The 27,831-nt window shown below is 43.1% G+C and overlaps 1 protein-coding gene across 8 annotated transcripts in view; it reads right to left on the reverse strand.

Moving 5' to 3' along the window:
* The window catches only part of nrxn2b (neurexin 2b), a 488,522-nt gene that overhangs the window by 409,602 nt on the left and 51,089 nt on the right, over positions 1-27,831 (reverse strand). Inside the window, exon 3 of one of the 8 annotated variants that reach the window (XM_076033943.1) lies at positions 14,702-14,737. The exons of the other annotated variants lie outside the window; for them this stretch is intronic. Within the exon in view, the coding sequence (XP_075890058.1) occupies positions 14,702-14,737 (36 nt within the window). The remainder of the gene's footprint in view (positions 1-14,701; positions 14,738-27,831) is intronic. 8 annotated transcript variants of the gene reach the window in all.

A 27,831-nucleotide genomic window follows, 5' to 3' on the forward strand; every position in this document is an offset into this window, starting at 1 on the left:
ATGTGGAGAACCCGGCCATCCAATCCGACAGTGCCCCAAGTTGTCCACAAAGCAGGGGAAAGGGGCGGGGACCGCATAGATGGGACAGTGCGGATCCCCGGGACAGTGTCCCAACCCTGCGGGGATAAAAAAAGGTGGGGTACACCCCACTAGCAAGGGGGCAGTACAACCGGCTCGGGCAGGTGAAGATTGTCTGGAGCGGGTTGTCACGCTGGGCCAGACATGGACAGATGACTGGGGGGGTTCAGTGCAGGGCACTGGTCGACACAAGCTCGTCGGCAACGCTGATAAAACCAGAAAAAGTGGGGGCAGGCACGGATGTTTTTCCCACCACCATGAAGCTCAAGACAGTCACAGGAGAGCGGGCGCCCATGGTGGGGGAAGCAAAGGTGACTCTCGGGTTGGGGAGGGAAGTGGCTTGCTGCTCAGTGTGGGTGGCAGACCTGGAGGACTGTATTCTGGGGTTGGACGTCCTGAGGGCATTGGGCTGTATCTTCAACACGAAGGGCGGGACAATTACCTTTCCAGATGGCTATGTTGTCCAGATGTCGGGGCGCAGTCCCAGTTGGACTAACTCACCATAGTGCAGTGCTGGCTACCGAGTCAGTCGTCAACACCTCCGCGTGTGACCCATTGTATGATCCCCTGCTGGTGGAGGCTACTTCCACTGACGGAGTATGTAAGCACCAGGAGCTGCCGGCGGGCCAGTCATCCGACCTATTCGGTGCGCCAATACCTACCGCTGGGTCACCCGACTTGGATGTAAGTCCTGAAAGCACACCTTCTTTACCGAATGAGGCCAGCGAGAGGACTGCAGCAGTGAGGGAGGTTTGCGGTTAGAACTGCGATGGACTGAATCCTCAGGAGCAGGGCCTCCTGTGGCAGCTTCTGTTGGAGTTCAAGGACTGTTTTTCGCTGTCAGAAAACGACGTGGGTCGAATGGACCTTATCCAGCATGACATCGACACAGGAGACGCTCTACCTAGGAGGATGAGACCACTACACCTCCCTCTCGCTAAGCAGGCAGCAGCGGTTAGGGCCTTGCAAGAAATGCAGCGGGCAGGACTCATTGAGCCGTCCACCAGCCCGTGGGCCTCCGCCGTTGTCATGGGCCCCAAGAGGTTCAAGGAAGGCTGGCGGTTCTGCGCGGACTTCAGACCCTTGAACGAGGTTACGAAGAAGGACCCTTACCCCATTCCTTACCTCGACGAGACCCTTGACACAGTGGGAGGGTCGGCGTGGTTCTCATCCCTCGATCTGCGGAGTGGATACTGGCAGGTTCCCCTCGCTCCTGAGGCCAGACCCAAAACTGCCTTCATTACCAGTGGTGGCCTGTGGTAGTTTGGCCTCTGCAACACTCCTGCCACATTTGAGAGATTAATGGACATGGTGCTGGCTGACATTCCCCGCCAGGAGTGTGTCGTGTACCTGAATGACATCCTGGTCCACGGCGAGTCATTCGAGGCAGCCCTTAGGTCCCCCCGGAGTGCCATTCGACACTTCAAGTACTACGTTGGAGATTTCCATTTCACTGTAAGGACTGACCACTCTGCCTAGTGGCTCATGTCCTTCAGGGAGCCGGAGGGCCAGCTGGTATGCTGCATTGAGGAACTGCAGGCATATGACTTCACGGTGGTCCACAGACCGGGTGACCAGCACGGGAACGCAGACGGGCTATCCCGCCGGCCGTGTGTTGCTGATGCTTGCCGCTACTGCGAGAAGAGGGAGGCGCAGGAGGAGGAGTTGCTCCGTCAAGAGGCAAAATGTGCAGTGGTGGGGATAGAAGCAATGTTGGCTGACCAGGGGATAGCGGCTGTGGATGCCATGGAGTGGGAACGCAAGCAGGGCGAGGGCAGCGACATTACCCCAGTTCATACATGGGTGTTGGAGCAGCGTCGCCCCCCCTATGAAGAGATTGGCTTGTGTTCTCGAGCCACCAGGGGCCTCTGGTTAATGTTCGAGAACCTGCGTCTGTGCGATGGCTTGCTGCAGAGAGGGTGGAGGGAACTGGTCACGGTCAGTCCGGTGGCAGGTGGTGGTCCCAAGAGTTTTGTGGGAAGTTGTACTTCAAGCAGTGCATGGGACCCCAGGGTGCGGGCATTTTGGTGTTGGCAAAACACTCCGTCGCCTCCGCCAGGGTTTTTACTGGGGTCAACAAAGACGAGATGTGGTGGATTTTTGTCGCTGTTGCGACGAGTGCACAGCACGCAAGGGCCCAACAGACAGGTCACGTGCCCAGCTACAACGGTTCCCAGTGGGCGCCCCAATGGAAAGAGTGGGGATTGACGTCCTTGGACAGTTTCCCCTCTCGGAGAGCGGTAACCGGTACATCCTTACGGCCATGGACGGGGGATGTTCAGTAGGTTTGGGACACCAGAGGTCATTCACACTGACCAGGGAAGGAACTTTGAATCCCGCGTTTTTTGCAGTCATGTGCGAAAAACTGGGCTCCTACAAGACCCGAACCACTCCTCTTCACCCCCAGAGCGACAGGCTGGTTGAACGTAGTAACGGAGTATGCCAGGAGGCTTCAGGATCGGCTAGAGTCCGCACACGAGTTCGCCAGGGCCCAGCTGCGGATTGCCGGGGCGAGGCAGAAGAGGAATTAAGATGTGAGGGCTCGAGGGAGACAATTTGAGGCAGGAGATCTGGTCTGGGTCCACAACCCCCAGAGGAAGAAGGGCAGGTGTCCAAAGCTGGACAATGAATGGGTGGGCCCCTGTGAGGTGATTGAGAGACTCGGTGAGGTCGTGTACAGGGTCCGCCTTCCACTGAAGGGACGTAAGGTTGCCCTGCATCGGGACAGGTTGGCACCATACAGGGGTTCTGCCGCTCCAGGGCCCATCCCGGGACTACAGAGTACAACAGACACTGCCTCTGTTTCCTCTCCTGCCTCCCACGGATGCTCCGACGCCCCAGACAGTTTCTCTGGGGTGGGTCCTGCGGGCTCTGAGTCTGCACTCTCCCAGGGGACTTTGCGGCCAAAAATGACCCGCAAACCCCCTACCCATCTGCATGATTGTTTTTGCCCCCTCGAGGGCGAGGGACTTTGAAAAGTTTTTTTTTTTTTAACGGTTGGGTGAATTATTGTTGTGTTTATGTTCTATTCTCAGCTAAGTTGTTGTTTTCACTGTTATGTTCTGAAGCTGTTATAAGTCGTCTGGTAACCATTGCTCCGTGATTGCAGCACTCGGTGATTGGTTAGGGGGGATGTCGGCGGGTGCTGGTGCGGAAGTGAGTGCGAGACAGACAGTGAGTGAGGGAGAGAAGCAAGTTTTTTTCTTTTGCTTTTGCTTTGGCGTTGGCTTCGGCCCACAGTAGCCTGTGTTCCAGCCTTCAAAATAACGTCTCCGAGCCTGTGACGAGAGGGGACGCTACAATATATTCCTCCTTTCTCTATTTCTCTTACATTATCTTTATTTTGTGTGTTGTGAATTTTAATCCTTTCATATCTGCAAAAGCTTTAAATTTCCTTTACTGCTAACTACACTTACAATTTCAGATGTTTTACATAAACTACAGGATGTGTGAGTCAACGAGCTGCTAAGGTAAATGATTGTGGATCAATCAATACAGTTTTTCCACCTTATCCTAATGCATACTCGCACAAAGTAAAAATCTAGTAAGTAAATAAAAATTCAACATTTCACAGAGTAGGCTGCCAAATTGCCAAATTGTGCTTTTCCTTTACACACTTTTGGCGCTACATGGCACATCCAATGACTGCATCATATGATGGAAGGAGATGTTGTTGTCATGGCTAAAGCTTAGTAGCTAAATGTAGTTGGCTTACCCACAGGTGCATGAGTGTTTGAAACATGCAAAATTTTGATTTTAAAACCAACTGGAAGTTCAAGACAGCGTTGACCATGAAATCTATCTCATGGCTTCTGATCAGATATTCACAAACCAATAGGTGAAATCACTATGACTCTGTCCATCTTTCTATACCGTCAATGAGCTCAATTGATCTAATAGCGTGAGTACGGCATCATTGTGGGTGGAGTCAAGAGAGTCCCATGATGTCATACATTTAAAAGTCAAAGTTAATATTAAAGTCCCTTTCACTTTTAATTTTTGTACCTCATCATTTGAGCATGGAACAGATTAGCAAGCCATTTTCCTCATCAACTTCAATGAAAAGGCCTTGTTTGTTGTTTTTTTCAATGGCTCATTGGAATTTTGTAGAGGAGTGAATCATCTCATGAATCACTGTGTGAGCCTCTCCCTGTCCAATCAGCACACTGTGGACGTCAACAAGGCTTACTTGTTACTAAAATAGCACCTGGTACCAAGTTAGACCACCTCATGGAAAAGCTTAAAAACCAGGTGGGTCATTACAGACTTCAGAAGCTCAGCATTTGCCAGGTTTTATGTTAAGTGGACAAATGACTGAGAAACACATAGGATTGTACCAAATCTGTACCAACATTTTTTGTAATGTTAATTTTTATATATATACTGTATATATATATATATATATATATATATATATATATATATATATATATATATATATATATATATATATATATATATATATATATACATATATATATATTTATATATGGTTAATCAAACAAGCATTTTTTGGTCTGCCTATACAACTATACAAGTATTATAATTTTTGCTGTTGATGTCACTGCTTAATGTTTCTGTAGTGTTCTCTCCTTTCCTTTGCTCCTTTGTATATGCCCCTACATACCTCCTACTAGATTGCATTTTCTCCTAGTCTTGCCCTTTTTGACCTTAATTACAACATGTAAAAACATTACCTAGATCCAATTTCCATCCTCTGACCACGCAAGCCCAGAGATTAATGCCCTGCGGGCCAAATTCAATTAGGCTCTTCTCATTGTAAGGACTACAAATGTTAGAAAATTAAAAAATAAAGCGATAACAGGTATGGCCAGATATAAACCTCAACCTGATGTTCTACTGCCTCATAAGTAATTTGGTTTTAACAGGACCACAACAATGCTGCTATTTTACTGATTAAGGGGTTAAAAGCACCATGAAAATCAAAAGGGCAAGCCAAAGGGGAAAAGAAAATAATCATTTTTGTTCATGTATATATTGTAAAGATTAAATTAATATTGCACTATATTTGATTCTATACTTAAGCTGGGAGGAAAATAAACAATACAGCTTAATTTAACAATGTTCATAGACTCTCTTGATGGACAAAATTTAGTCATTTTTCAACCTTCAGCATGCACTGTGAATTGGAATAAGTTGAAAGCTATACCACTGTCTACCTCAAGATATTCTTGATATTCTCTGAAATAGCGATAGAGTAGGACAAGGCTGGCACAGACATGATACATATGAGAAATGAAACCAGTGTCATTTTATGACTCGATATAACATTTTAACCAGATGGCCACCTCCCTCTCTGACCGCAGTGTTTTACGCAGATTTTTCATGTTGCAATAACTCAGTGTTTCTCAAAGTGGGGGGCGCAGAGTCACGTCTGGATGGGGAGAGGGGGGTATTTTTCCTTCAAGGTGGGGGGTGATAGAGAAAGTTTGAGAACCACTGCCCTAATGCCATGCAAGTCGATGGGGTCAAAAGTCAACTTTGTCCTAGAGACATGGGGCCACTTGCAGGTTCCTCTGGATCCCTCAAGACACAGTCACCTCAAATTTGGGGCTTCTAGCCCATGAGGAAACCCGAAACCCTAACCCTAATTCCAGCAGTAACCCTAACCCTAATTCCAGCCTTATCGCTAACCCTAATGCCATGCAAGTCTATGGGGTCAAAAGTCAACTTTGTCCTAGAGAGATGGGGCCACTTGCAGGTTCATCGGGATCCCTCAAGACACAGTCACCTCAAATTTGGGGCTTCTAGCCCATGAGGAACCCTGAAACCCTAACCCTAATTCCAGCAGTAACCCTAACCCTAATTCCAGCCTTATCGCTAACCCTAATGCCATGCAAGTCTATGGGGTCAAAAGTCAACTTTGTCCTAGAGAGATGGGGCCACTTGCAGGTTCATCGGGATCCCTCAAGACACAGCCACCTCAAATTTGGGGCTTCTAGCCCATGAGGAAACCTGAAACCCTAACCCTAATTCTGGCAGTAACCCTAACCCTAACCCTAATTCCAGCCTTATCGCTAACCCTAATGCCATGCAAGTCTATGGGGTCAAAAGTCAACTTTGTCCTAGAGACATGGGGCCACTTGCAGGTTCCTCTGGATCCCTCAAGACACAGTCACCTCAAATCTGGGGCTTCTAGCCCATGAGGAAACCCGAAACACTAACCCTAATTCTGGCAGTAACCCTAACCCTAACCCTAATTCCAGCCTTATCGCTAACCCTAATGCCATGCAAGTCTATGGGGTCAAAAGTCAACTTTGTCCTAGAGACATGGGGCCACTTGCAGGTTCCTCTGGATCCCTCAAGACACAGTCACCTCAAATCTGGGGCTTCTAGCCCATGAGGAAACCCTAACCCTAATTCTGGCAGTAACCCTAACCCTAATTCCAGCCTTATCGCTAACCCTAATGCCATGCAAGTCTATGGGGTCAAAAGTCAACTTTGTCCTAGAGACATGGGGCCACTTGCAGGTTCCTCTGGATCCCTCAAGACACAGTCACCTCAAATTTGGGGCTTCTAGCCCATGAGGAAACCCGAAACCCTAACCCTAATTCCAGCAGTAACCCTAACCCTAATTCCAGCCTTATCGCTAACCCTAATGCCATGCAAGTCTATGGGGTCAAAAGTCAACTTTGTCCTAGAGACATGGGGCCACTTGCAGGTTCCTCTGGATCCCTCAAGACACAGTCACCTCAAATTTGGGGCTTCTAGCCCATGAGGAAACCCGAAACCCTAACCCTAATTCCAGCAGTAACCCTAACCCTAATTCCAGCCTTATCGCTAACCCTAATGCCATGCAAGTCTATGGGGTCAAAAGTCAACTTTGTCCTAGAGAGATGGGGCCACTTGCAGGTTCATCGGGATCCCTCAAGACACAGTCACCTCAAATTTGGGGCTTCTAGCCCATGAGGAAACCCGAAACCCTAACCCTAATTCCAGCCTTATCGCTAACCCTAATGCCATGCAAGTTTGTCCTAGAGACATGTGACCACTTGCAGGTTCATTTGGATCCCTCAAGACACAGCCACCCCAATCTTTTCTTTTACTCCAGCAGGAATGTTATGAAAAATATAAATGTGTGCTTTAAAGCTGCAAGTATAGGCTGCATATCAAAAAATAAATAAATAAATAAATAAATAAATGAATATATATGTATATATATATATATATATATATATACATATATATATATGTATATATATATATATATATATATATATATATATATATATATATATATATATATATATATACATATATGTATATATATATATATATATATATATATATATATATATATATATATATATATATATATATATATATATATATATATACATATATATATATATATATATATATATATATATATATATATATATATATATATATATATATTGGGTTTATTTAAATGTGGGATTGGACTTTTACAGATGTTCAGACTTTTGTTCCAGACTTTGAAATAATTATTAGTACGCATTTAGAGATATCCCAGTCTCGAAAACGAAATAAATAATGAAGGACTTTTAAACGTGCGGGTCTATTTTGGACCACTTAGTTTCCCTCCCAGTCCCTGCTAAAGCAGAGGTTGGTTGCGTACTATGATCTGTCCTGTCAGTTTCTCTAAGTGAGGCTGCCAATAACGAAGCGTGACTAGCCTGGAAAACACAACACAGGCCCCCGATCAATCTGGGAGACACAGTCTGCATGTGTGTGTGTGTGTGTGTGTGTTGGACTGTCACACACCTCACACTGTCATTTACTGCACCCAAGGGAACTAGTGAAGGTCAAGCTGGGTAGCCTGGGTCCAGTGTTGTCAATCAGCATTAACCTCATGGTTGTGAATATGCTATTTAGAGATTAACTCTCACATCAGCAATTTTCTCTATTCATTTCGGTTTTATTGGATTGATCAGGTACTCTGCATTTATGGGTTTACTTTATACTTTAATATAATCTGCTCCAACCTACCGCCATAGGTGTTTTGATACATGATTCAAAGGTATTACATCTCTGCTGTATAGTTTTAGGAGAATATTGCAGTGGCGGAAAAAAAAAACAACAATGCTCTGCAGCCAGAAATCCCAGGCTTTTCTCTGTACGACTCTGAGGATGTGTGCGGCACACTCAGGCTGCTCCATCCATTTCAGCCCGATGCTGTGTCAGGAGAAATTGCTGCCTGCGCGAGGACTTATGTCACCCAGGCCTAATGTCTCTGCAGTAAGCTCAGAGGCTTTGTGCCAGACTGCCACACAAAGGCTGCAGAAAAGGGTGGAGGATCACCCCACGTGATAAACAATAAGGAGATCTTTTTTGTTGGTGGGGCAGACAAATTGATGCAGCTTTGATTTGAATCAGTGAAAATATTTTGAGGGGCCAACAGGATCCCGTGTTTAAAAGGATGACACTTCAGAGCATATAAATCGAAATTTTGGATGCCACACATAAGTGGTGATGAACCAAAATGATTTACACAATGTATCTATTATATTACACTTAATACAACAATACACATACACTTGATGCAGTGCACTTATGGAGATGATGAAGTTCATAATTTTTGTTTTAAAAAAAATAAATCTTGGAATTTGGAATTTTGTAGAGGACTGAATCATCTCATGAATCATTGTGTGTGGCCTCTCCCTGTCTAATCAGCACACTATTGACGTCAACAAGGCTTACTTGTAGTAAGACCACCTCATGGAAAAGCTTAAAAACCAGGTGGGTCATTACAGACTTCAGAAACTCAGCATTTGCCAGGTTTTATGTTAAGTGGACCAATGACTGAGAAACACATAGGATTGTACCAAATCTGTATCAACATGTTTTCTAATGTTAAGTTGTGTGTGTGTGTGTGTGTGTGTGTGTGTGTGTGTGTGTGTGTGTATATATATACATATATATATATATATATATATATATGTTCCTTTAATTCCCTGTTGCTCTATATGTGCGCTACGCTTCTTTGCCCCTCTGTGTGTTTAATGGCTGAGACCAAACACAGAGCTGCACGGACTCCGTAAACTGTCCTCAGTGAGCTCAGACAGAGATGGTTATCCTGACCTGGACCTAGTCTATTACATCTGAGGTTAGATACAGATCACACTGGATATCCCCTCCCTCCCCCCGCTCTCTATCTCCAAGGAGATCAACATTAAACCTGCAGAGAGACAATCTCCCAGGGCCTGGTTAATTCCATTCGCTCTATGTGTCGTTCTGGCCTCTCTTAAGAAAAAAAAAAAAAAAAGCTTTAAAAAGGAAAAGTGTCAATTGTTTCAAATATCTTCGAACGCAAAGGTATAATTAGCAATATATTGAGCAATTTGGAACTTAACTTGCACATTTTTGTTCCTATCTGAAGAAAATGCAGACTTATTTCTTAATTCCAGGCTTGGTGAGCTTTTTAATGTTTTGGTGACAGTCCAAAGACATTGACATTATGCTAATTGGTAGCTGTGGGAAAGTGACAGATTTAGATTTTTGAGTTTTTTTTAGAGTTAGATTTTTTGAATGTATAAACAGAAATGTTGTTTGAACAAAACACATAAAAATCTCAACACGGGAGAGATTATGAATCCCTTTCTTTCAGTTGTATCCAGTTTCATCTTTACCAGACTGGACAATTTACTGTAAGTTTTGGAATCATCAATTTTTTTGCTTCAGGACAATTAATATTTTAAAAATAACTTCAAAGCATATTTTTTTGACTTTGGCACACCAAACATGTGAGTGGGGATGATTGTTTGTTTGCCTCGCGATGAACTGGTGGCTTGTCCAGGTTGTAACCTCGTCTTTCCCCTGAGACAGACTGACTTCAGCACCCCCACTACCCTGAGTGCAGGAGAAGTGGTGATAGACACTGCATGGATCGATCAGTGATGAAAGGGTACACACTAATAATAAATGTCATTACTTAGTGTTTATTTAGATTTATTTTATTATATACTTCAATTTTCGTGTACACATGACATATAGGTTTTTGTATTATTATTTATTATCATTATTATTGTTGTGTCATATTCTTAATTAAAATGAATTAGTCATTCTTAAAAATAATTAAAATATAATTATACAATATAATGCAATTAGATTAAAATAATATAATTGTCTGTCTCTTCATAAAACTTGCTAATTGAGAAAGAAACAAACACAACTGACCATTTTTGCTGAACATTTTTCACAAAGACACAAAAAATATCTTATTACCAGATCTGTTGACGTCAAAAATGTGTCTGTCGCTGATACTTTATCTCACCGAGTAAGAAGCATCAAAGTTTATTTTAGGCCTCAGTTGTATCATAGAGGGTTCACCATTGATGGTGCTCTTCTTGGGGAGACGCTTGAGGTAACGTACTGCTCTACAAAAGATGTGGCCAAATGAATGTGGTCTGGAGTCATTCCGGAGACGGAAAGATAAAGATCAGCAGTGACTGAAGCCTGGCGTTTGTCCTTCCTCCACTGAAGGACAGCCTTGGCTTTGAGAGACGACTGATGATCGATTTTTCTGCTCCTGGTTATGTGCAGGCTGAGGCACCTAGCTCTGATTGTTAACACTGACCAACACATTCTCTCTCTTTCTCTCCCTCTCTCTCTGTTCCCCTGAAAACATGGATGTTCTTTAAATCAAAAGACACACGTGTTGACACACATTGAATCCAGGAAAAGGTCAAAGTCTGGTTTCAGTCCTGTTAGAAAACATCTCCCTTGCTGTCAGGTCCCATACTGTTGCCTTGTGCTGCTTTAATATAGACTCCCCTCCTTTAAGATTTATTTGACTTGTCAGTTGGGAAAAAAAAACAACATGTGGCTACACTAGCTGCATTTCCTTTACCCCTAGAATTGCACAAAACCTAAATATCGCATTAAAAAAACTGGTAATGGAAACACCTAAACTTCTAAAAACCTCTCAAATATTGGCAAAAAGGTTTTGACAATCTCATGAGGTGTTTTTTTTAGACGTATCGATATAGAGGTATCGCAAAAATCTCAGGAAAATACTTGTTCGTCACCAGATGTGACCCAGTACGTCACGTCTGGAGTTATGTTTGCAAGTCATATTTGGACGGAGGAGGAGACAGAATCATTTTTACAAGTATTCTAAGAGAAAAATGTAACAACCATTCTTGACTGCAAACACATGTAAACAAACAAAAGCAAAGCTAATTCTCAGAATTACAAAAGAGAATGACGGCTTATGTGCTTCACACCATTCAGTGGAAATACCTGAAAATCGAAATCGTACTTCGTTGAAATTTTAGAAATATCGCTTTTATTTTGCGAAAAAACTGTAATGGAATCGCTGCTAATGTCGTCTATATGACCTAACAAAAGCAACACTTCAGTCACTGGCTTTGTTGTACCCTGTTTCCTGTATATATTTCTTATTTTTATTAAATTAGCACCGTTAAGTCTGTTTGGCCGAAAGAGAACATTACCATGACACAGTACAATGTGATAATTATCTGCAAACACAATGACGCGTTAAGCCCTCACATCCACAGCGAATTTACAAGAGTAAATCATGGCTACAAGAGAAACAGAAAGTAGGTTGCATTTGGTGGCTTATCTGCACGTCAGTAGCATGTTTGATTTTCTATAACATTTCACTTCGTTCCTCAATTCATCTTAAAAAAACAAAAAAAAACAAAGCAAAAAATAAGTAATAAAATTAAACGCCACACTCCTGCCTTTTAGAAAACAGTGGTTATGTGTCTATGTTTTCAGACCAGGAGAAGTGCACGGCTCTTGGTATGGTTCTCCACAGTAAATGGAGAAATACTCTGATCCTATTTACTATTAAGATCAGAGTAAAAACTACATTGTCAGATTTTCCTAATCTATACACGTTGTATAATGCTGATTCAGTTCCCCTGGCTCGCGTAAATAGTCAGCTGAGTTTGAGCTGCACTTAAATTAGGTACCAGGGTCAAGCGGCAGCGGGATGTGGAAAACTATAGGAGCAGAGTCAGAGTTGCATAGAGATGAAGGGATTATAACCATGAATCTTCTTCCCTTCTTCAAACATGACTCTCAATGTGCTGGATACAATTCAAACAAAGACCTCCTTGTTGATTCATAATGCTGGAATTAAAAGGCAAAATGTTGCTCAACCATGGTTCAGAAAGCAGTGGGTGATAGTAAGAAACTATTTTGTATATGTACTCACACTAGTGTGATGTATAATGTTTTTGGTATTTTTTGGTTTTGTTTTTGACTGATCAGCCTGGTCAGCCAGACAGTTTAGTATTTATCATTTGAAAAAGACTGAATTGCGTCGTAATTTTTTTTTTAAAGGCTAAGTAGACATGGAAAACTGACACTTCTTCTTAAAACCAAACTTGAACCTTTTGCACCTTTGTCATATTGGCAAAAAAGCAACAATTGCATTTGCCTGTTCACCTTGTAATCCTTTATATGTAAATTAATGTTGTACCTCAATTACCACTGCTTGACATGGATGAATGGGATCATATTAATTTAACAAAGCTTTGTATGAAAACCATGTTTATTAAAACTGATTAAACAGGAAACCTTGCCGAGGTCAATCTGTTTTTATTTTTTTTATTTTTAATTATTATTATCATTACTACTTTTTGTACAGGTGGAATTGGTCATCTAAGTCATTGAACAATTTGACAGTCGACGAAAAAAGTCTCAGACACCCTTAAAACAAACAAAATTTCAAATATTATCGTGATAAACTCTTTCTCGTGTTTTAATAAAAGAGGGGCTGCTTCAAGCAAAGGGATTTTGTTTTGTTTTGTACTTGTCCTTGAAGTGTGGCAAAAGCCATTATCTTCATGAGACATCCAGTTTTGACCTGCACAGAAAAGTCCATGCCTGTGCAAAAGGGAACATGTGAGTTGTGGATGATTATACTAAGAGAAATCCAAGCTAGATTAATGTATGGGCAGTCCAACAGTTCAAAGAAATATGCTCTCCATTTGTTTTTTTGACATTTCCGTTTTGCTTATATTTGTGGTTATTTGTGGTTGTCACTATATACATTATAGCACCAACTGTCAGTTAAAATTCTTTTTAATTTTTTTTTTTCAGTTTGACTGTGCATCCTGAGCTTTCCTCTGAATGTTCAACGTATTAAAAAGCAGGAAGCTACTGCAACCTGTGAAACAGAGTAAAAGGTTGCATGAGTGGGAAAAGGGCTTGTTGCTTAAGTCTTCCCGCGCCACTAGGAAAGGTCAGAACATTCACTTGCTGCTGTACTTGTTCACTTCCTTTCTATGCTGTGACCTTTGCCTTAAAACTACCCTCCCTCCCCCTTATGGGGAGTCGACAATGAGCATCCAGAGGCAGAGAAAGGTCAGAGAACGAGGAGAATGTGGCACTGAGAGAAAGAATCCGGCTGGGGCTCTGTGTGCACTTTATGTTGACTGTACTGGTGCACAAAATGGCATTAAAGGTTCACGTTGAAGTTGGTGTGGTTGTGATTTTAAACAACTTGTTTAAGAAATGTCACATTTACAAAGTGTGGTACAGTAAGTGATCCTCGAGGTCCCATATGGAAAATTCACTTTATATATATATCAATTTTTGGGAAATCAGTCATGTGTGATGTCACAAAGGGCCCTTAAACTCCCTGTAGATTAAAGAAAACACCGCAAGCCAGGTGTTGGTTCCACCCTCTGAGACCACCACACACAGGCACCTTGATTTTATACCCATCCAAATTCATTCATTTTTTTTCTGGTGCGCTATTGATTTGTGGCAGGAATTATTCAACCTAGTCTTCCGCACTGGCATCTCCAACATCTGAAAATGAGCACCAGATTGGACCTTTATATTTATCATGTGACACAGTTCCATGTGGTTGCACTGTAATTGTACACAGAAAAGCAGCTGACATCCAATATTCAAAGCAACATACAACATTTTTTGCAGACAAATGTTCAAAACAAATCATTCAAATCATGTATCGAGGTAAAATGCGAGCTTAAAGTGGAGCCTTTCAAAAACACCTGAGTGCCAAACAATAGGAATGTTAGCAGAGTGGTGAAGAGAAACTCTGCACATTCAACAACATTTTCCCCTTCAAGTGTTAAGTGGATGGCATCTGGACACATTTATTTCAGAAGAACACACAGTTTATTTCCTGTTTGTTTCTTTAACCCAAGGAAAAGGGATAGCAGAAAAATGTTACCTTCAGCCCCTGGATCAGGTCGCGGGGTCAAAGGTGGTCAGAGATGAAGGTCCAGGACGTGAGCCATTGGACAGGACAAGGGGAGGGAGGGTGGGTCACAGATTGGTGAAGGACACAGCACAAAGAGATGGCAGCAGGTAGAAGCAGGGGAAGGAAGAGGAGTCAAAACCAAGGGAGATAAATGAATGAGGGAATGAAGGAGGGGAGAGGGTGCCAGCAAGGGAGAAGAATGTTGTAAAGGGCCGGGGAGATTGGGAGAGATTTGGAAAGAAATGAAGGGACGTGAACAAAGAGAAGGTAAAAAAATAAAATAAATAAAGAGCAGAGGAGTACGTTAGGAGGAAAAGCGACACTTTTGAGAAGGTCTCGGGGCAAGAGGCTGAGTCAATTCCTCTAAAAAAAGAAAAAAAAAAGAGCTCAGAACCCAAATAAAAAGGAATGAACCCATACCTTGGTCGTTTAACGTCAGGTGCGCCAGACCTTGAAAGGGAAAAAACAGAAAAAAGGAACAGAAGGAGGGAGAAAAAAGAAGGTCATAAAAGGCACGGGAAGAAAAAAAGCATTGTCACAACGTTGGACTGCAGTTTGTGACAGACATCCTGGGGCAGATTCGGATGTCAGAGTTCAAATCAAAGGTAAAAAACGAGAAAGAGAGAGACAGAGAGCGAGAGAACGAATAGTAACAGAAAAAAAAAACACTTCTTGAGTGAGGTGTGGGGGGTTTAGAAAAAAAAGCATTTTCATTTGGTGCAACCCCCGAAGGCTATTGCTCTCACAAATGCTTTTTTTTCCTCTGGAGTACTTATGGAACACACAGAACTGTTTGGCAGAGAAGAAAAAGCTCATCTCCTTCTTCACTCAAATCATTCCTAAGGAATCTTGGCTCTCACACACAAAGGGTCAAAGACAAACCTGGGAAAACCCTACAGTACAAAAAACAAACAAACAAACAAACCAAAAACTGCTCTGTGTAACCGCTGAACACCAAAGACAATTTTTCAGAATGTTAATCCCCAAAAAAGAGATTTAGCACACCGGATAGTAGCTTGCTAGCACAGCATACAGCATTTTCACACACACAAAAGCTATCTTCACAGATGCATGGGATCTATCCAGGGCACTTCATAACCATCACCATTAGTCACTGACAAGCAAACTGCAAACTGGCATTAGAAGTTTTAAAAATAATATAAAACAAAAAAAAAACAATCTCAAATGTGGTGGGTGTTGGAGGGGCACCACTAAAACCATATCTGGACACCAGTTATTTGCTACCTAAGGATCTTTAAACAACAACAATAACAACAACAACAACAACAACGGAAACTCCATAATAATTCCTATAATGGGCCATGTAATGCTAATACCAAATCATTTCTGAACATTGCAATTCTAATTGAAATCAATGCATGCACCTTGAACTATGGCCAAGAGCTTGCCCACTGTTTCCATACATATGGTAAGCAAATAAAGAGGTCTCTTTCTTGCTGCACATGTTTCTCACGCGATGCAGAAAATATTCAGATCCAGATTCAAGATGATGCAGCATGGGCGTCGAATTTTCTTCTCGATATAAGGATGCCCAGCGGCCATCTAGTGGGGTTTCATCTGCCCACACATTAACATTTAGACCATGGTTAACTGAGGTGCCTGACAGTTTGATTTTTCATCCTGCCGACCATCAAGGAAATAAAAAAAAGCAAAAGCAAATGAACACACAATGTTAGGCTAAAGGACAGGGCTTGTACATCTATGGAGTCCACAGAAGCTCCGATGACTTTTGAAGAGAGGCTGTTCCTTTTGTCCTCTGTTCTTTATAACATCTGCAAATCAGTGCGGAGGAAGTGTACGTGCAGTGTGTCTATTTATCTGCTGCCAGTCCGTTTCCTGCTGGCCCCTTTGCAGGGAGTCAAATCATTCTCACTCTGCCTCCCTCTGTTTTTGTTCTCATGCTCATAATCCATTAAGGAGATAAGGCAAAGGCTCCTGCAATGAAACAGAATGGCGCTGTCGCTGCATACCAAATAATTGCAGCACCCCCTACCTGGCTTCATCCACCTCAGGCAGGCGAGAAACAGTGACTTCAGTGATTTTTTTTTTTTTTTTCTTTTTCCTGAGGGCAGTGGAAATCAAGACAACCTGTGGAATTCATGGTCAAAAAAAGAAAAGAAAAAAAGAAACAGAAACAGAGGAGGAAAACGTGTCAGACGGCATCTCAGGGGGCTGTGCTAAATAGATGGTGCAGATGTGTCCACCACTGAGGCAGCCGAGAGTCACCCATCAATCATTAGGAGAAATCCGTTTTGATGGAGCACAACAGGAAACTACAGAGCTATTATCTGATGGAGGCGAAGACAAACTCCCGCCCTTTCGCGAACATCGCCAGCCACACACACACACACACACACACACACACACACACACACACACACATACAAATAAACAGACACCAGAGCAAACGACAGCCGCACACAGTGGCGCCGCCTTGGCTGAAATTCGGCTCTGTTTCTGCCAGATTCTGATTAAGATGTGACGGCTGCGGCTGAGAGACTGAAAAGTGGGCACGGCTTAAAATTGAAACGACTGATCGCCGCGAAACAGCTGAACACGACAGACGAGAGGGAGCAGGCTCCGTCTCCCTTCAACTTCAACTCCGAAGACAGCGCAAAAACAATCTAATTACCGCAGCCAACTACAACTACAGCTGCGAGCACGCCGACACGGAGGGCGGGGCGACGCGCGCCAGTCAAACCCCCTCTCCATGCCCCACCACCCGCGTCCTCGGCATCTGAGCGTCGGATCGCATTTTGTACTTGTGCGGCAGGTGCAGATGGAGCCGCTGGATGGAACCGGCGCAGGCAGAGGGAGGGCTCTGATTGGCTGTTTGTAATTGAGCGGCAGACGGAGTGCAGCCATGATTTTGCCATCAGGAGGTGATGCGCTTACGCCTACATCTGGTCCGTTTCTCTTCATTCCCATTCAGTTCCCCTCATCTCCACACCCAGTCGGCGCCATAAGCCTGGGACAGCTGCCTCGCAGCCAAACATCAGACCTCGTGGATGCTCCCCGCCTATTGTTTCACAAGAGACTTGGCTCCCCTCACACGGCTGCTGGTCTCACGCGTCCTAAGAACGCCAAAGATCAAGACATGCAAGACAAGCGAAGGCTGGCCAGCTAAGGTGTTTGTGTTTTTTTTTTATTTTTCTTTTTTTTTTCAACAATGACCTCTAGGCTGTCAGTGAACCAGGTCCATCTTTTATTTCTTTAATTATCTTGCACCACTTTTCAGAAAGTGGATCTTGGTGTGGGTCAGTCCTTCTGAGGCCACTGGTCCCTTTTGAAAAATGTATTTTTTTTTTTTTTTTTTTTACACAATATGTTTTTTGTTTGTTTATTTGTATTCAATAATTGAGAGGATTATTTGTACATTCAGTTCTCTTGAAGTTCAAGATGGAAGAAAATGGGTATGTGACCTTGTGACCTTGAGTTGCAAAGGCTTGAATTTTGCATGTTTCTTTGCACATCAGATGTGAGAAACCTCTTTTTTCGACGCCGTCCCTGGACATGCAGATCTTGTCAGGACGTCAAGGTGTTGCCGGGGGGAGGGGGGGGATAAAAAAAAAAAAAAAGAGCTTGTGAACCTTTTCAAATAGAAATTTTTTTGGGCAAGCCTCTCTTTCAACAGGTGCAGCCTGTTCTGGATGCAACTGTGAGATATTGTTCTGTCAGAACATCCACAGTTTATTACGAACCTGATCGTCCCATGTGCCAAAGTGCGCGCCCAGGAACAGATGTGCTGGGTCTCAGGACATCGGCAGTGGCGCACAAATGGGGAGGAGGGAGAAAAATGGGACTCATCATCATTATCTCTTTTCAACCTCGCTCGCACTTTTCTCTCGTCTCACTTCCTCGAGGGCTCGTTCATCAGGTGGACACGTCGGCGGGGCAGGAGGGAAGGATGTGTTTGTTTCCCGAGGCCCCCTGCGGTGCTGGGATGGCATGTTAAATAGCCTCCACCTCCAAGGACCCTCAGCAGCATATGGCGGCCGCGCTCTGCGTTTGCTGCCCAATCTGACCTCTGACCCCTGACGTCGACAAGGCCTTTTCCTCCGTACAACTAATTGCCCAATGGATATTTTCCCCTTTTTGCAACTGTTCTCTATAAACCCTAAAGATGGTTATGCATGAACGAGTCCCAGTAGATCGGCAGCTGTGAAATATTCAGTTTGTCAGACACCAGCAGCGTTCACATGCCGAAATGCAGTAAAATCCCTGCTGATTAGATACTTGTTTAAACAAGCAATTAATCATGAAGTGGCCCGTGAGAGTACGCTGTTGAAGATCCTCGCTATCCTTTACCATGAACCACAACTTCCACTGGATTCAGAACAGCTGTGAAACAGAAAACTCAGATCAAATTAAACGAACATAAAGCCACACAAAATAAATATAGAGTTTACGACTATCCAATAAAAATTGACAACATTTTAACCGTCTTACAGCCAAGTCAATGAAGTCAATTAATCTATGTGTAATCCGTTCATATGGATGTACTATTACACTTGTTAATCTTAAAAGGTTTTTTGACCTATTGTGAGGTTTTGAGAGCTATTTCTGCTTGGAAGTCTAATCATCGTGTGGCGTTTCAAAACCGGCTGGACGCTGTTTATGTTTGAATTTTCATTTGGAGCGATCTCGTTTCTGCACTGATCAACACATGACTCGGTTTGGACGCGGCATAATAGATCCAGCCCGTATCAGGAGTAGAGCCATTGGCTTTCTGCTGCCGTTCTAGCGGTACTGGGGGATATGACGGGAGCCAGTGCAGTGCGTAAAAGTCCGAGGATAAAATAAGAACAATAACTGATTTTACTCACTCCCTTGTTGCAAGATTAAACCACTCAATATCACAAATGCTTGACACATCCACAAATCACTGGCCTTTACTAGGCCCGGGTGCTGATAAAGTTTCACAGCATAATAATAACAATGAAAATAAATAAATAAAATAAACAAAAAAAAAAATAGCGGCAGCCCTAGAGGCCTCCCAAACAGAGAGTGGCAATCTGTGTTTAAAAGAATCCTGAAATTGTTCTCTGATTGAATGTGAGTAACATTCATTTAAAGAAGGCTTATGTATAATGCAGTGTCTTTGCACATCTAAGTATATAGACAATGTAGTGGCATTTAAAGGGTTTTAATAATTCAAGGTGGCTATCTATCCAAAGAGGGAGATAAAGCCCAAGACAGTGGGAGGCAAGTGGCAAAGGAGACCTCTACAGTCTGAATTATGGTCTGATATTAGAAGGCTTCCATTTCTTTCAAGGCTCTAAATAATTAACATAGATCTTGCCCTAGATTCAAAGGAAAGAAGTGTGTTCCATAGTCACACGACACAGGATGAAATCAAGGAACATGTGGCGCACTGGGTCCACTGCGAACAGACTGCCATTGTAGACCACATTTGAATAACAAACACAACTCATGCATGCAAACAGATGAAACAGCATACAACTCACAATATGATTGCATGGCTAAGATGTTCCACAAAAGATATGATTTCCATACTCTGCCCTGACGTATATGGTCCAACGTGGCCGGCCCGATAACAATGCAGCACACTTCTTGTCATACAGTTCGTCACACATTATACAGAATTTAGATGTATGCTTTTTTTTCTTTTTGTCACATGAACTTCCAATTCAAATGATTCCACAGGGACTGAGATGGAGCCGCGAAGAACCTGCTGCACTGCCTCAATAGAAGAGCTAAACACAGGCGGCAAAACCGCCGACAGCTCGGCTCTTATGAGATCAATAGGTTGAGCACTTGTAAGGCCACAGACTGAGTCGACGCTGTGCACAATCGGCCAGTAAACACAGAGTCATGGGTCACTAACCTCGCGCTTCACTCAGACAGCACACTGTAAAAAGCCAGGACACATACCATCTACGATACAATGAATGATATGAGTGGATGTTTTTCTGTCATAAAAAGGCAAAAATGGTTGTTATTCAGGGCACCATAAAAGGGCATCACTGGGAATTTTCAAACTCAGGGTCTTTTGGACAAAATAGCAAACACAAAAAATATTTCATTTTCATTTTCTTCGATTAAAAATATACTGTCTACTCATGTGGCCACTGCAGACAGCTCTCAAATTGCACCCATGACTTCCTTTAAAAACACATTTGTCCATGCTTTGTGTTCTTCTAATGCATAAGTGGGTCGTCATTTTTCTTTAAGTTTTTTCCTTGTCAACGTATTTATATTTCAAACAAATAACCACTTTTTATAGCGCATGTCAACATAGTAGGATTGTTTCCAGATTTAGAGAGAGAGACACACACACACACATACACACATAGATATGTGTAAGCCGAATATGTAAGCCGACATGTGTTTCTGCTAACTAGCACTGAAGATGGAGAAAGATGAGTCACACCTAAGTGCTCTTCCTAGAACGGCTACATGAACAAAATGAAATAATTTATCAAAACGACAGAGCCCGCAGGTCCTGGCAGGGCACTTTATTTTTCAATCACTAATATCTAAATGCAATGCTAAAGGCCTGAGTTGGCCTCCACAACCACAGACGGCAATGTGTTAAGCTAGGTTGTTAAGCTACTGTAACTCCCTGGCACAAGAAATTCATGGTCTTCCAAGACTGTGATGATGAGGATGACGACGATGACGATGATGAGTATCTAAATACTAAAGCAAGACAGAAATTAGCGAAAAAGTGTTTAGAAGTGAACTATCCCTTTAAAAATGAATAATGATACATTTAATGTGTCCCTTTCCCTTTACAAAAAAAATAAAAACCAAAATAAAAATGACTACAGGTATGTATGTATCTGAGATTTGGGTGCTGTTGCATCCAAACTTCTTGCTCATGTTAACAGTTGGTTGTGCAGAATAGGAAAACATCGCAATTGCACATCGTAAAAGCTATTAGCCTGGTTTGGTTTACGGGTTTATGGCAGAGTGCCCTCATTTTTCAGTTAAGCGGTACGAAAGGTCTGCCCTCAGCGCGGCAATTAAAAATTCTCTATTCCGTATGTGTGTGCGCAGGCGCGTAATTTGCGTGTGTGAGCTTTGCGTGCGTGTGCGTGCATCTAGACAAACACACACGCCCAGGCCTTTGATTTTCTTGGAAATTCCAAAGGGAACTGTTGACCCTGGGTGAGGCACTTAAGTGAAGCATTAAATCTTTATGGTCACTTTCCACTGCACGCAGCAGCAACCGTCATCATCTGTCAGCAGCAATTCGCCAAGTTGCATGGCAGCCTGTCAAACCCTGTGATTTACTATTCAAAGTTACACTTAGACGGAACCGGAATTCAGCGCACATGACAGAGATTTCAGGAGTTCTGCCATCACAGGGATGAGCACATGCACAGAATCAAACAAAACAAAAATGTGCATTTTGTGTCCTTGTTAAAAATGTCAGCATTTCTGTTTGTGTTTGGAGTGGCTTTGCTCGAAACTTTAAATGCTGTTTGTTGGCTCTTTTTTTTTTTTTGTATGTAGGGGAATCACAAATGGATATTTCAAAGGAAAATATCTCAGAGATATCACGTCACCCCACATCTCCTAATTAACAGCATAATGCGGAATGGAATGCTGCAACTCACACACATTTTGTTCAGTAAACCACAGCAAATATGTCATGAATATGTCAGGAAAAATAAATCATCAAAGCCTCTTGGACTCTGATAACGGCTGAATATTCAATAGGAATTTCAGATATAACACAACAGTTAAACAAAAATAAATCTGACATGAATATGGACAGCAGGAGACTTGCTTTACTATATAACTATAAATCTTCTGATATTTTTTTCCCGTTTATTCCTTAATCCAGCAGAGCTGCCTTTTCAGGAATTATTACGAATAATTATTATTAAAAAAAAAAAAAAAAAAAGCTGATGTTGCCCTCCTGCAAAAAAAGGAAACACAAAAATAATAATTTTACTGCTTCAACTGATGCGTTGTTGTACCTTCCGCATGATTGGAAAGTGGAGAAAAAGGCCTGGGGTCCCTGACAGAAGCAACACCTGGCTGAAGGTGTTGTCAGGAGCTGTCAGTACTTTTGGAAAAGAGGTAAAGGACGGGCTTTTCTTACTTAGGTGGCTCAAGATGCTCTGCACAGCCACAGTGTTTATCAAAGCCAATCACCAGGAAAAGAGCTAACTGTGAGCAAAATGTAGCACCGTCATACCTATTCATTTAATTTAGAATAAAAAGGAATTTATTTGCAGCTGTCATCCTACCATCTGCCCCCTCCCCCATAATTTTTCCCCTTTCTTGAAATTCAGTCAAAAAAAAAAAAAAAGAGCCATGCTGAGCTCATCTTGGGAAAACCAATCTGACCTCTATTTTCCTTTCATTTATGAGGTCGAAAGTAATCATTAGTCCCCACTGAGATCTGGTGTCCTCTATCCATCTGTCCTTCCTCTCCTCTTTGTAATCTTTGGCTGCCAGCGTTGCAGATGCGTCCTACAACCGCTGCCCGGTCTAGCCTCCCGCTTTCCACAGTCAATTTCATGGAATGAATGCCTCTGATTGCTGCTTCTGGACTGTACTCATTTGGGAAGGGGAAAAAGTGGTGGTGGGTGGGTGGGTGGGCAACAAAATTCACAGTCTTTCAGCTTCTTTTGGGTTTGGAAGGGGGGCGGCGAGGGCTGGAAGCAGTAATTGCAATGTCAGACGCGACAGAGTGAGAGGCAGCACGGTCGGAAGGACTGAAGGCAGCTGTCAAGCACGCGATTAGCAAATGCAACCAGCAGCCGCCAATTTAATGTACATCACAGAACAAAATACACACACACACGCAACTCTTATTATTGCAGCTGATTTATTCTTAATAAACTAATTCACAAAAGCATAGGATTGGAACTAATCCTATGCTTGGTTGTTGATCTGAGTAGAAAATTTTTTTTCATTTTTTTTTGCTTGTCCGTAACGAATTGTGACGGTTGCCATGTCAGATTGAACAATACTGGCAACTCTACATGTATAACACAGGCTAATCCCTGTGCGAATGGGGGAGCGGGACGAACGGACAGAAGAAGAACAAACGTAAAGCCACTCATGGCTACCACAGTCCTGCTTGCAGTGCTATAGTGCTGCAAAAATAAATAAATGATTAATAAAAAAAAAATGGTGATGGCGTTGTTGCCTCACAGCATGAAGGTTGCAGGTTCGATCCCTGGGATTAGTCCCTTTCTGTGTCAAATTAGCATGTTCTCCCTGTGTCTGCGTGGCTTTTCCCCGCTTCCTGCTTCGAAAGCAGGTGAGACCAACGGGGAACTAGAAATTGTCCGTAGGTGTTACCGCGAGTGTGGACGGTTGTTTGTCTTTCATTGTAGCCCCGTGATAAACTGGCAACTTGCCCAGAGTGTAACCCCGTATTTGTCCACTGATAGCCTAGACAGACTCCTGCGGCACCTGTTTGCACCCCGAGAGCAGAATGTGTTAGTTGCGTCACCGTCAACCTCATCTGTGTAATTTAATTCGGTGGTGGGATTATACAAATTGGCTATATGGACAGCAACATTTTTGATAAGGCACCAAAAGATTCTGGCTTCCATTGTCCACTCTACTGCAACGGTAAACCCACATTGGTTTCAGGAAACAAAAAACAACAAACAACACCCAGGTCCTCAAAGGCATGGGAGCTCAAGACGGAGGCGAAGTAATCTGCAGGGACATTAGCGCAAAACAGCACCTTGCCTTGAGCGCTTGTTGATGCTTAATGTTTCATTTTGACAATTTTCCCCTCTCAGCCAGCATTTAGGAGCACACATCCTGTTCCCCTCCACTAACGGCGCTGCGGTGAACTGTAGTTTCGTGTTTGGAAAAATAAAAGTGTAATGACATCTGTCCGTGGAAATGGGGCTTCCTGTGAGGCTTCGGGAGTGCACTTCCTGTCTCGTGTCGGAGGGTGGGTCTCAGCAGGTAACTACAATAAAGACTTATAATGGAAAATTAATGTCTTCCAACTGAGATGATGCTCTAACTTCACATAGCTCATTGGGTCGGGTAAACACCATTAGACCGGGGTGTCTCCGACACTCCTGGAACGTCAGTCATTAGGGAGAGAGTTTGATTATTATGGCAAAATTAATGGAAACTGTATAACACATGCATTTATAATTCATGAGCCTTTATTTTCTCTCTGAAAGCTCAGAATCCTCCTGGTGAGAGATGATATGCAGCTTTATTTAACTGCAATTGGAAATTCCCAATTGGTACATCCTCACACTGAGATGAAAAACAGGAGATTTATTTGCAGCACGGCACCAAAGAGCTAAAGGGTTTTTTCTTCACATCATTTTTTTATTGTCATGTGTAGTGTAAATTCTAGCAACTCTAAGTGACGGTTTCGCAACGAAGCAGCAACGACAAAGCATCATATGCCGATTGGTGATGGATTGACCTTAATTGCTCACGCTGAGGCAGGTTTTTGTGTTGAAGTCACGTCGGAGGGGAAAAAATGGTCAGGAGTCAAATCTAACCGATCAGACAACACATCTTGTGCGTTTCCCGGAGACAACACAACGGTATCTCGTTTACTTTCCCAGCGAAAAAGCCCCGTTGCTTGCTTTCATCTCGCCAAACTCTAATTAGGCAAACTGAACAAATAGCAGCCAGAGAGAGTGAGAGAGAGAGAGAGTGTGAGCTAGAGAGCGAAGTCCTCTGCATATTTAAACAAAAGGGCTCCTGAGTTGGAGCGCGTGGAAGGAGCTAAAGAGGGGAGTCGAGGCACACAGTGAGAGGGGGGGGGGGGGGGGGGGGGGATCGCGAGAAAATTAAATGCCACTGAACCTTGTAAACAAATATTTCAACAATGTTAAACACAATGTAGGAGACGTCTGGTGCCGTTGTGCCGTGAAATAGCCATGCTCATCTTATGCGTTTCACATAAGAGGCACGCTGGAAATAAAAAGAAGCCATACAAGTGAAGGCTGCGCGCTCCAAGAGACCAAACACAACCTGCTCGTCACGCCGCCTTTCAGAACGGGCCCGGCACCGGCGCCGCCACCGTAAATGACTTTGATTCAGCGTTTTTCACCTCGAAACATCGGCTGTATTTCTGAAAATATAGCTACTGCGCTCCAGAACAATGACCTCAGAGCATAAAATGAATTAAATGAAGCATTATTTCAGAACCCGTCAGCATGGTATGGTTACGATCCTTTCTTGAATTTCTTTTTTGCTCCTCACTCTTTTTGTTGCTTTTTAGCAATTACGCGGGTGCATTTGAATCAATCTGTCGGTCCACTGCCCACAAACATATGTCGTTCATGCATGAGGTGTCGAAAAACACTTCAAGCTGTCATATCATAATAAGCCTGCTGCATACTCTGCGTGAACAGAGACATTTCACTCCCAGGGCGGCGAGAACAGAATGTCGTTATGTTTGGGAAGTTCTCACAGCTTCTTCTCAACACATCATCTGGGAACCACTTTTCTCACATGATTTCCAAAAGTTATTGCGTGATTGGTCAGAAATATGAAGCGGGTGTGGAGGACTCCCCCAGAGGTCTACTGAGGATCGGACTACGAAATGTCCAGAAGAAACCAGAGCCAAATTGCCAGCACAAACTTAGTTCATGTCCTCGCCACCTTTAAAAAATGAACAAATTTCTACGTCAGTGAAGGCAGCGGGCTTTTGGTAGGCTTTTCTATTTCTACAGGTAGAATTCTTGAAGCCTGTTAGCTTCCAGCTAAGCCAGTACGTCGCTTGCTTAAGGTCAGGCGATTCTGATGACGTGTAAAGTTCAGATAGTCAGCAATGGGTGCAGAATAGCGATAACAGAGAGCATCGAAATCAACTAACTTCAGTGTTACAACATGAAGAGTAAACTATGACTAGCTGCGCTGTGAAAGGCAGATGTTTAACTGCTGGTGTCCACCTTCTCTTCTTCCCACCACAAACGAAGGATAGAGAGACTTTGTTTACGCTATTTTTTCAGCCAGCTCCTTTCGTGGGGCCTTCACTTCTCCAGAGCACCCAATCACAAATGCTTGTTGGTTACAGTGATTGAGGCAAAAATAAATAAATAAATAAATAACTGCTTCAGCAGAAGAAGAAAAAAGACACTCATTGTTCTCCAGCAACCTGTGCGGTTGCACCGCATGGACGTGACATCAAGTGCACCGATCACCACCACCAATCCTATCTCCATGCATGACAAATTCACAAGCCACTAAAATGTCTGTAGTTGACATGCCTCAGAAGAAAATTAAGATTTATATTAGATTCAAGACAGCCCACTGTTTCAAATGACAGCGAACAGGCTGAAGATGCATTTGTATCTTGCAGACAACACGAGTCTCTAGTGTTTCCCCTCAGAGCCTCTTGGAAGATCATATGCAAAGACTTACTTTTGCACCTAGCTCAGCTAGGGGAAAATAAAAAAAAGATACAGTGGATAAAATATTGCCATCCATCCTGCCAACACCCTCACCACCGCTGTTGTCATTTTTGGCTAGCACTTATGCAGTGCGGGGCAGCTTCATCAGATAGGGCTGTTATGCCAGGCTCTGCTGATCCCATCTGTCATGACTTCATTCGCAGATCCACCGAGCTGTTTTGAGCCCCATGACAGCTCTTTAAGAAAACCACTCAATCCGTTCTCTGGGCAATCTTTTTCATTTTTTTTTTTTGCAATCTTTGCATATTTTCCCCCTTTCCCTGAGGAGGAATGGAAGCGTGCAGCGTCTTTTTTTTTTGACACAAAGTAAAATTTATTTATTTCTGTTTTTTTTTCCCCCACCCATCATCAGGAACACATTGCTTTGTCTTTGCTGACCCCATGATCCTGCCATACCTCGGCCAGAAGGAGGGAATCTGGTAGTTGATTAGACTGGCTCGGCGCTACTCGGAGCAGCAGCTCTTTAGCCTCCAATTGTATCCCTGCCATGGCTTTGATTCCTTGCACTTTGGCTCAATACCAGTCTTTTCTGGACCGACGCATCCCAAAGGAACGGAGACAAAACTGGATTAGTAGCTCAAAAGACATATGACCGTCAAACCCCAAAATATGTAATTTTTTCCGTCACTGTCTGTGCGCTGTGGTGTGTGGTTGTTGCCTGACCATCAGTTTACAATCTGAAAACACTACTAAATGTACCAGTTCGAAACAGACTTGGCCATCAGAGTTGCTCGGTGGATCACATTGTAGCATACCAGGATCTATTGGCTTTCGATGTTGATTTTTCCTTTGGTAGATGTTGAGGTTGTTTTTGTTGCAGATCTTAAGCACTATCATTCAAAACTTTTACGTAGCCCACTAACCATTTTTTAACCAGAAGGATTAGTTATCCTGAAAGTCTATAAAGCCCTAGAGACTGTTACATGTAGCCCTCTGTTTACAGCCTGCCAGCAAATACTTGATTTTACCTCCCAGCTAAAACTGATGTTTGATTGGAGCTTCAATATGCCTGGATAAGAAAAAACATTTGTATATATAAAAGAAAATGCAGCCCCATAAGGCAAAATGAACACCTGAGTAACACTTCCTTTCATGTGACATCACAAAGGGAAGACATCCAATACATCT

Source organism: Nelusetta ayraudi, unplaced genomic scaffold, assembly GCF_046127955.1.
Source record: "Nelusetta ayraudi isolate G7.1 ecotype Tasmania unplaced genomic scaffold, CSIRO-AGI_Nayr_v1 ptg000042l, whole genome shotgun sequence".
Taxonomy (NCBI): domain Eukaryota; kingdom Metazoa; phylum Chordata; class Actinopteri; order Tetraodontiformes; family Monacanthidae; genus Nelusetta; species Nelusetta ayraudi.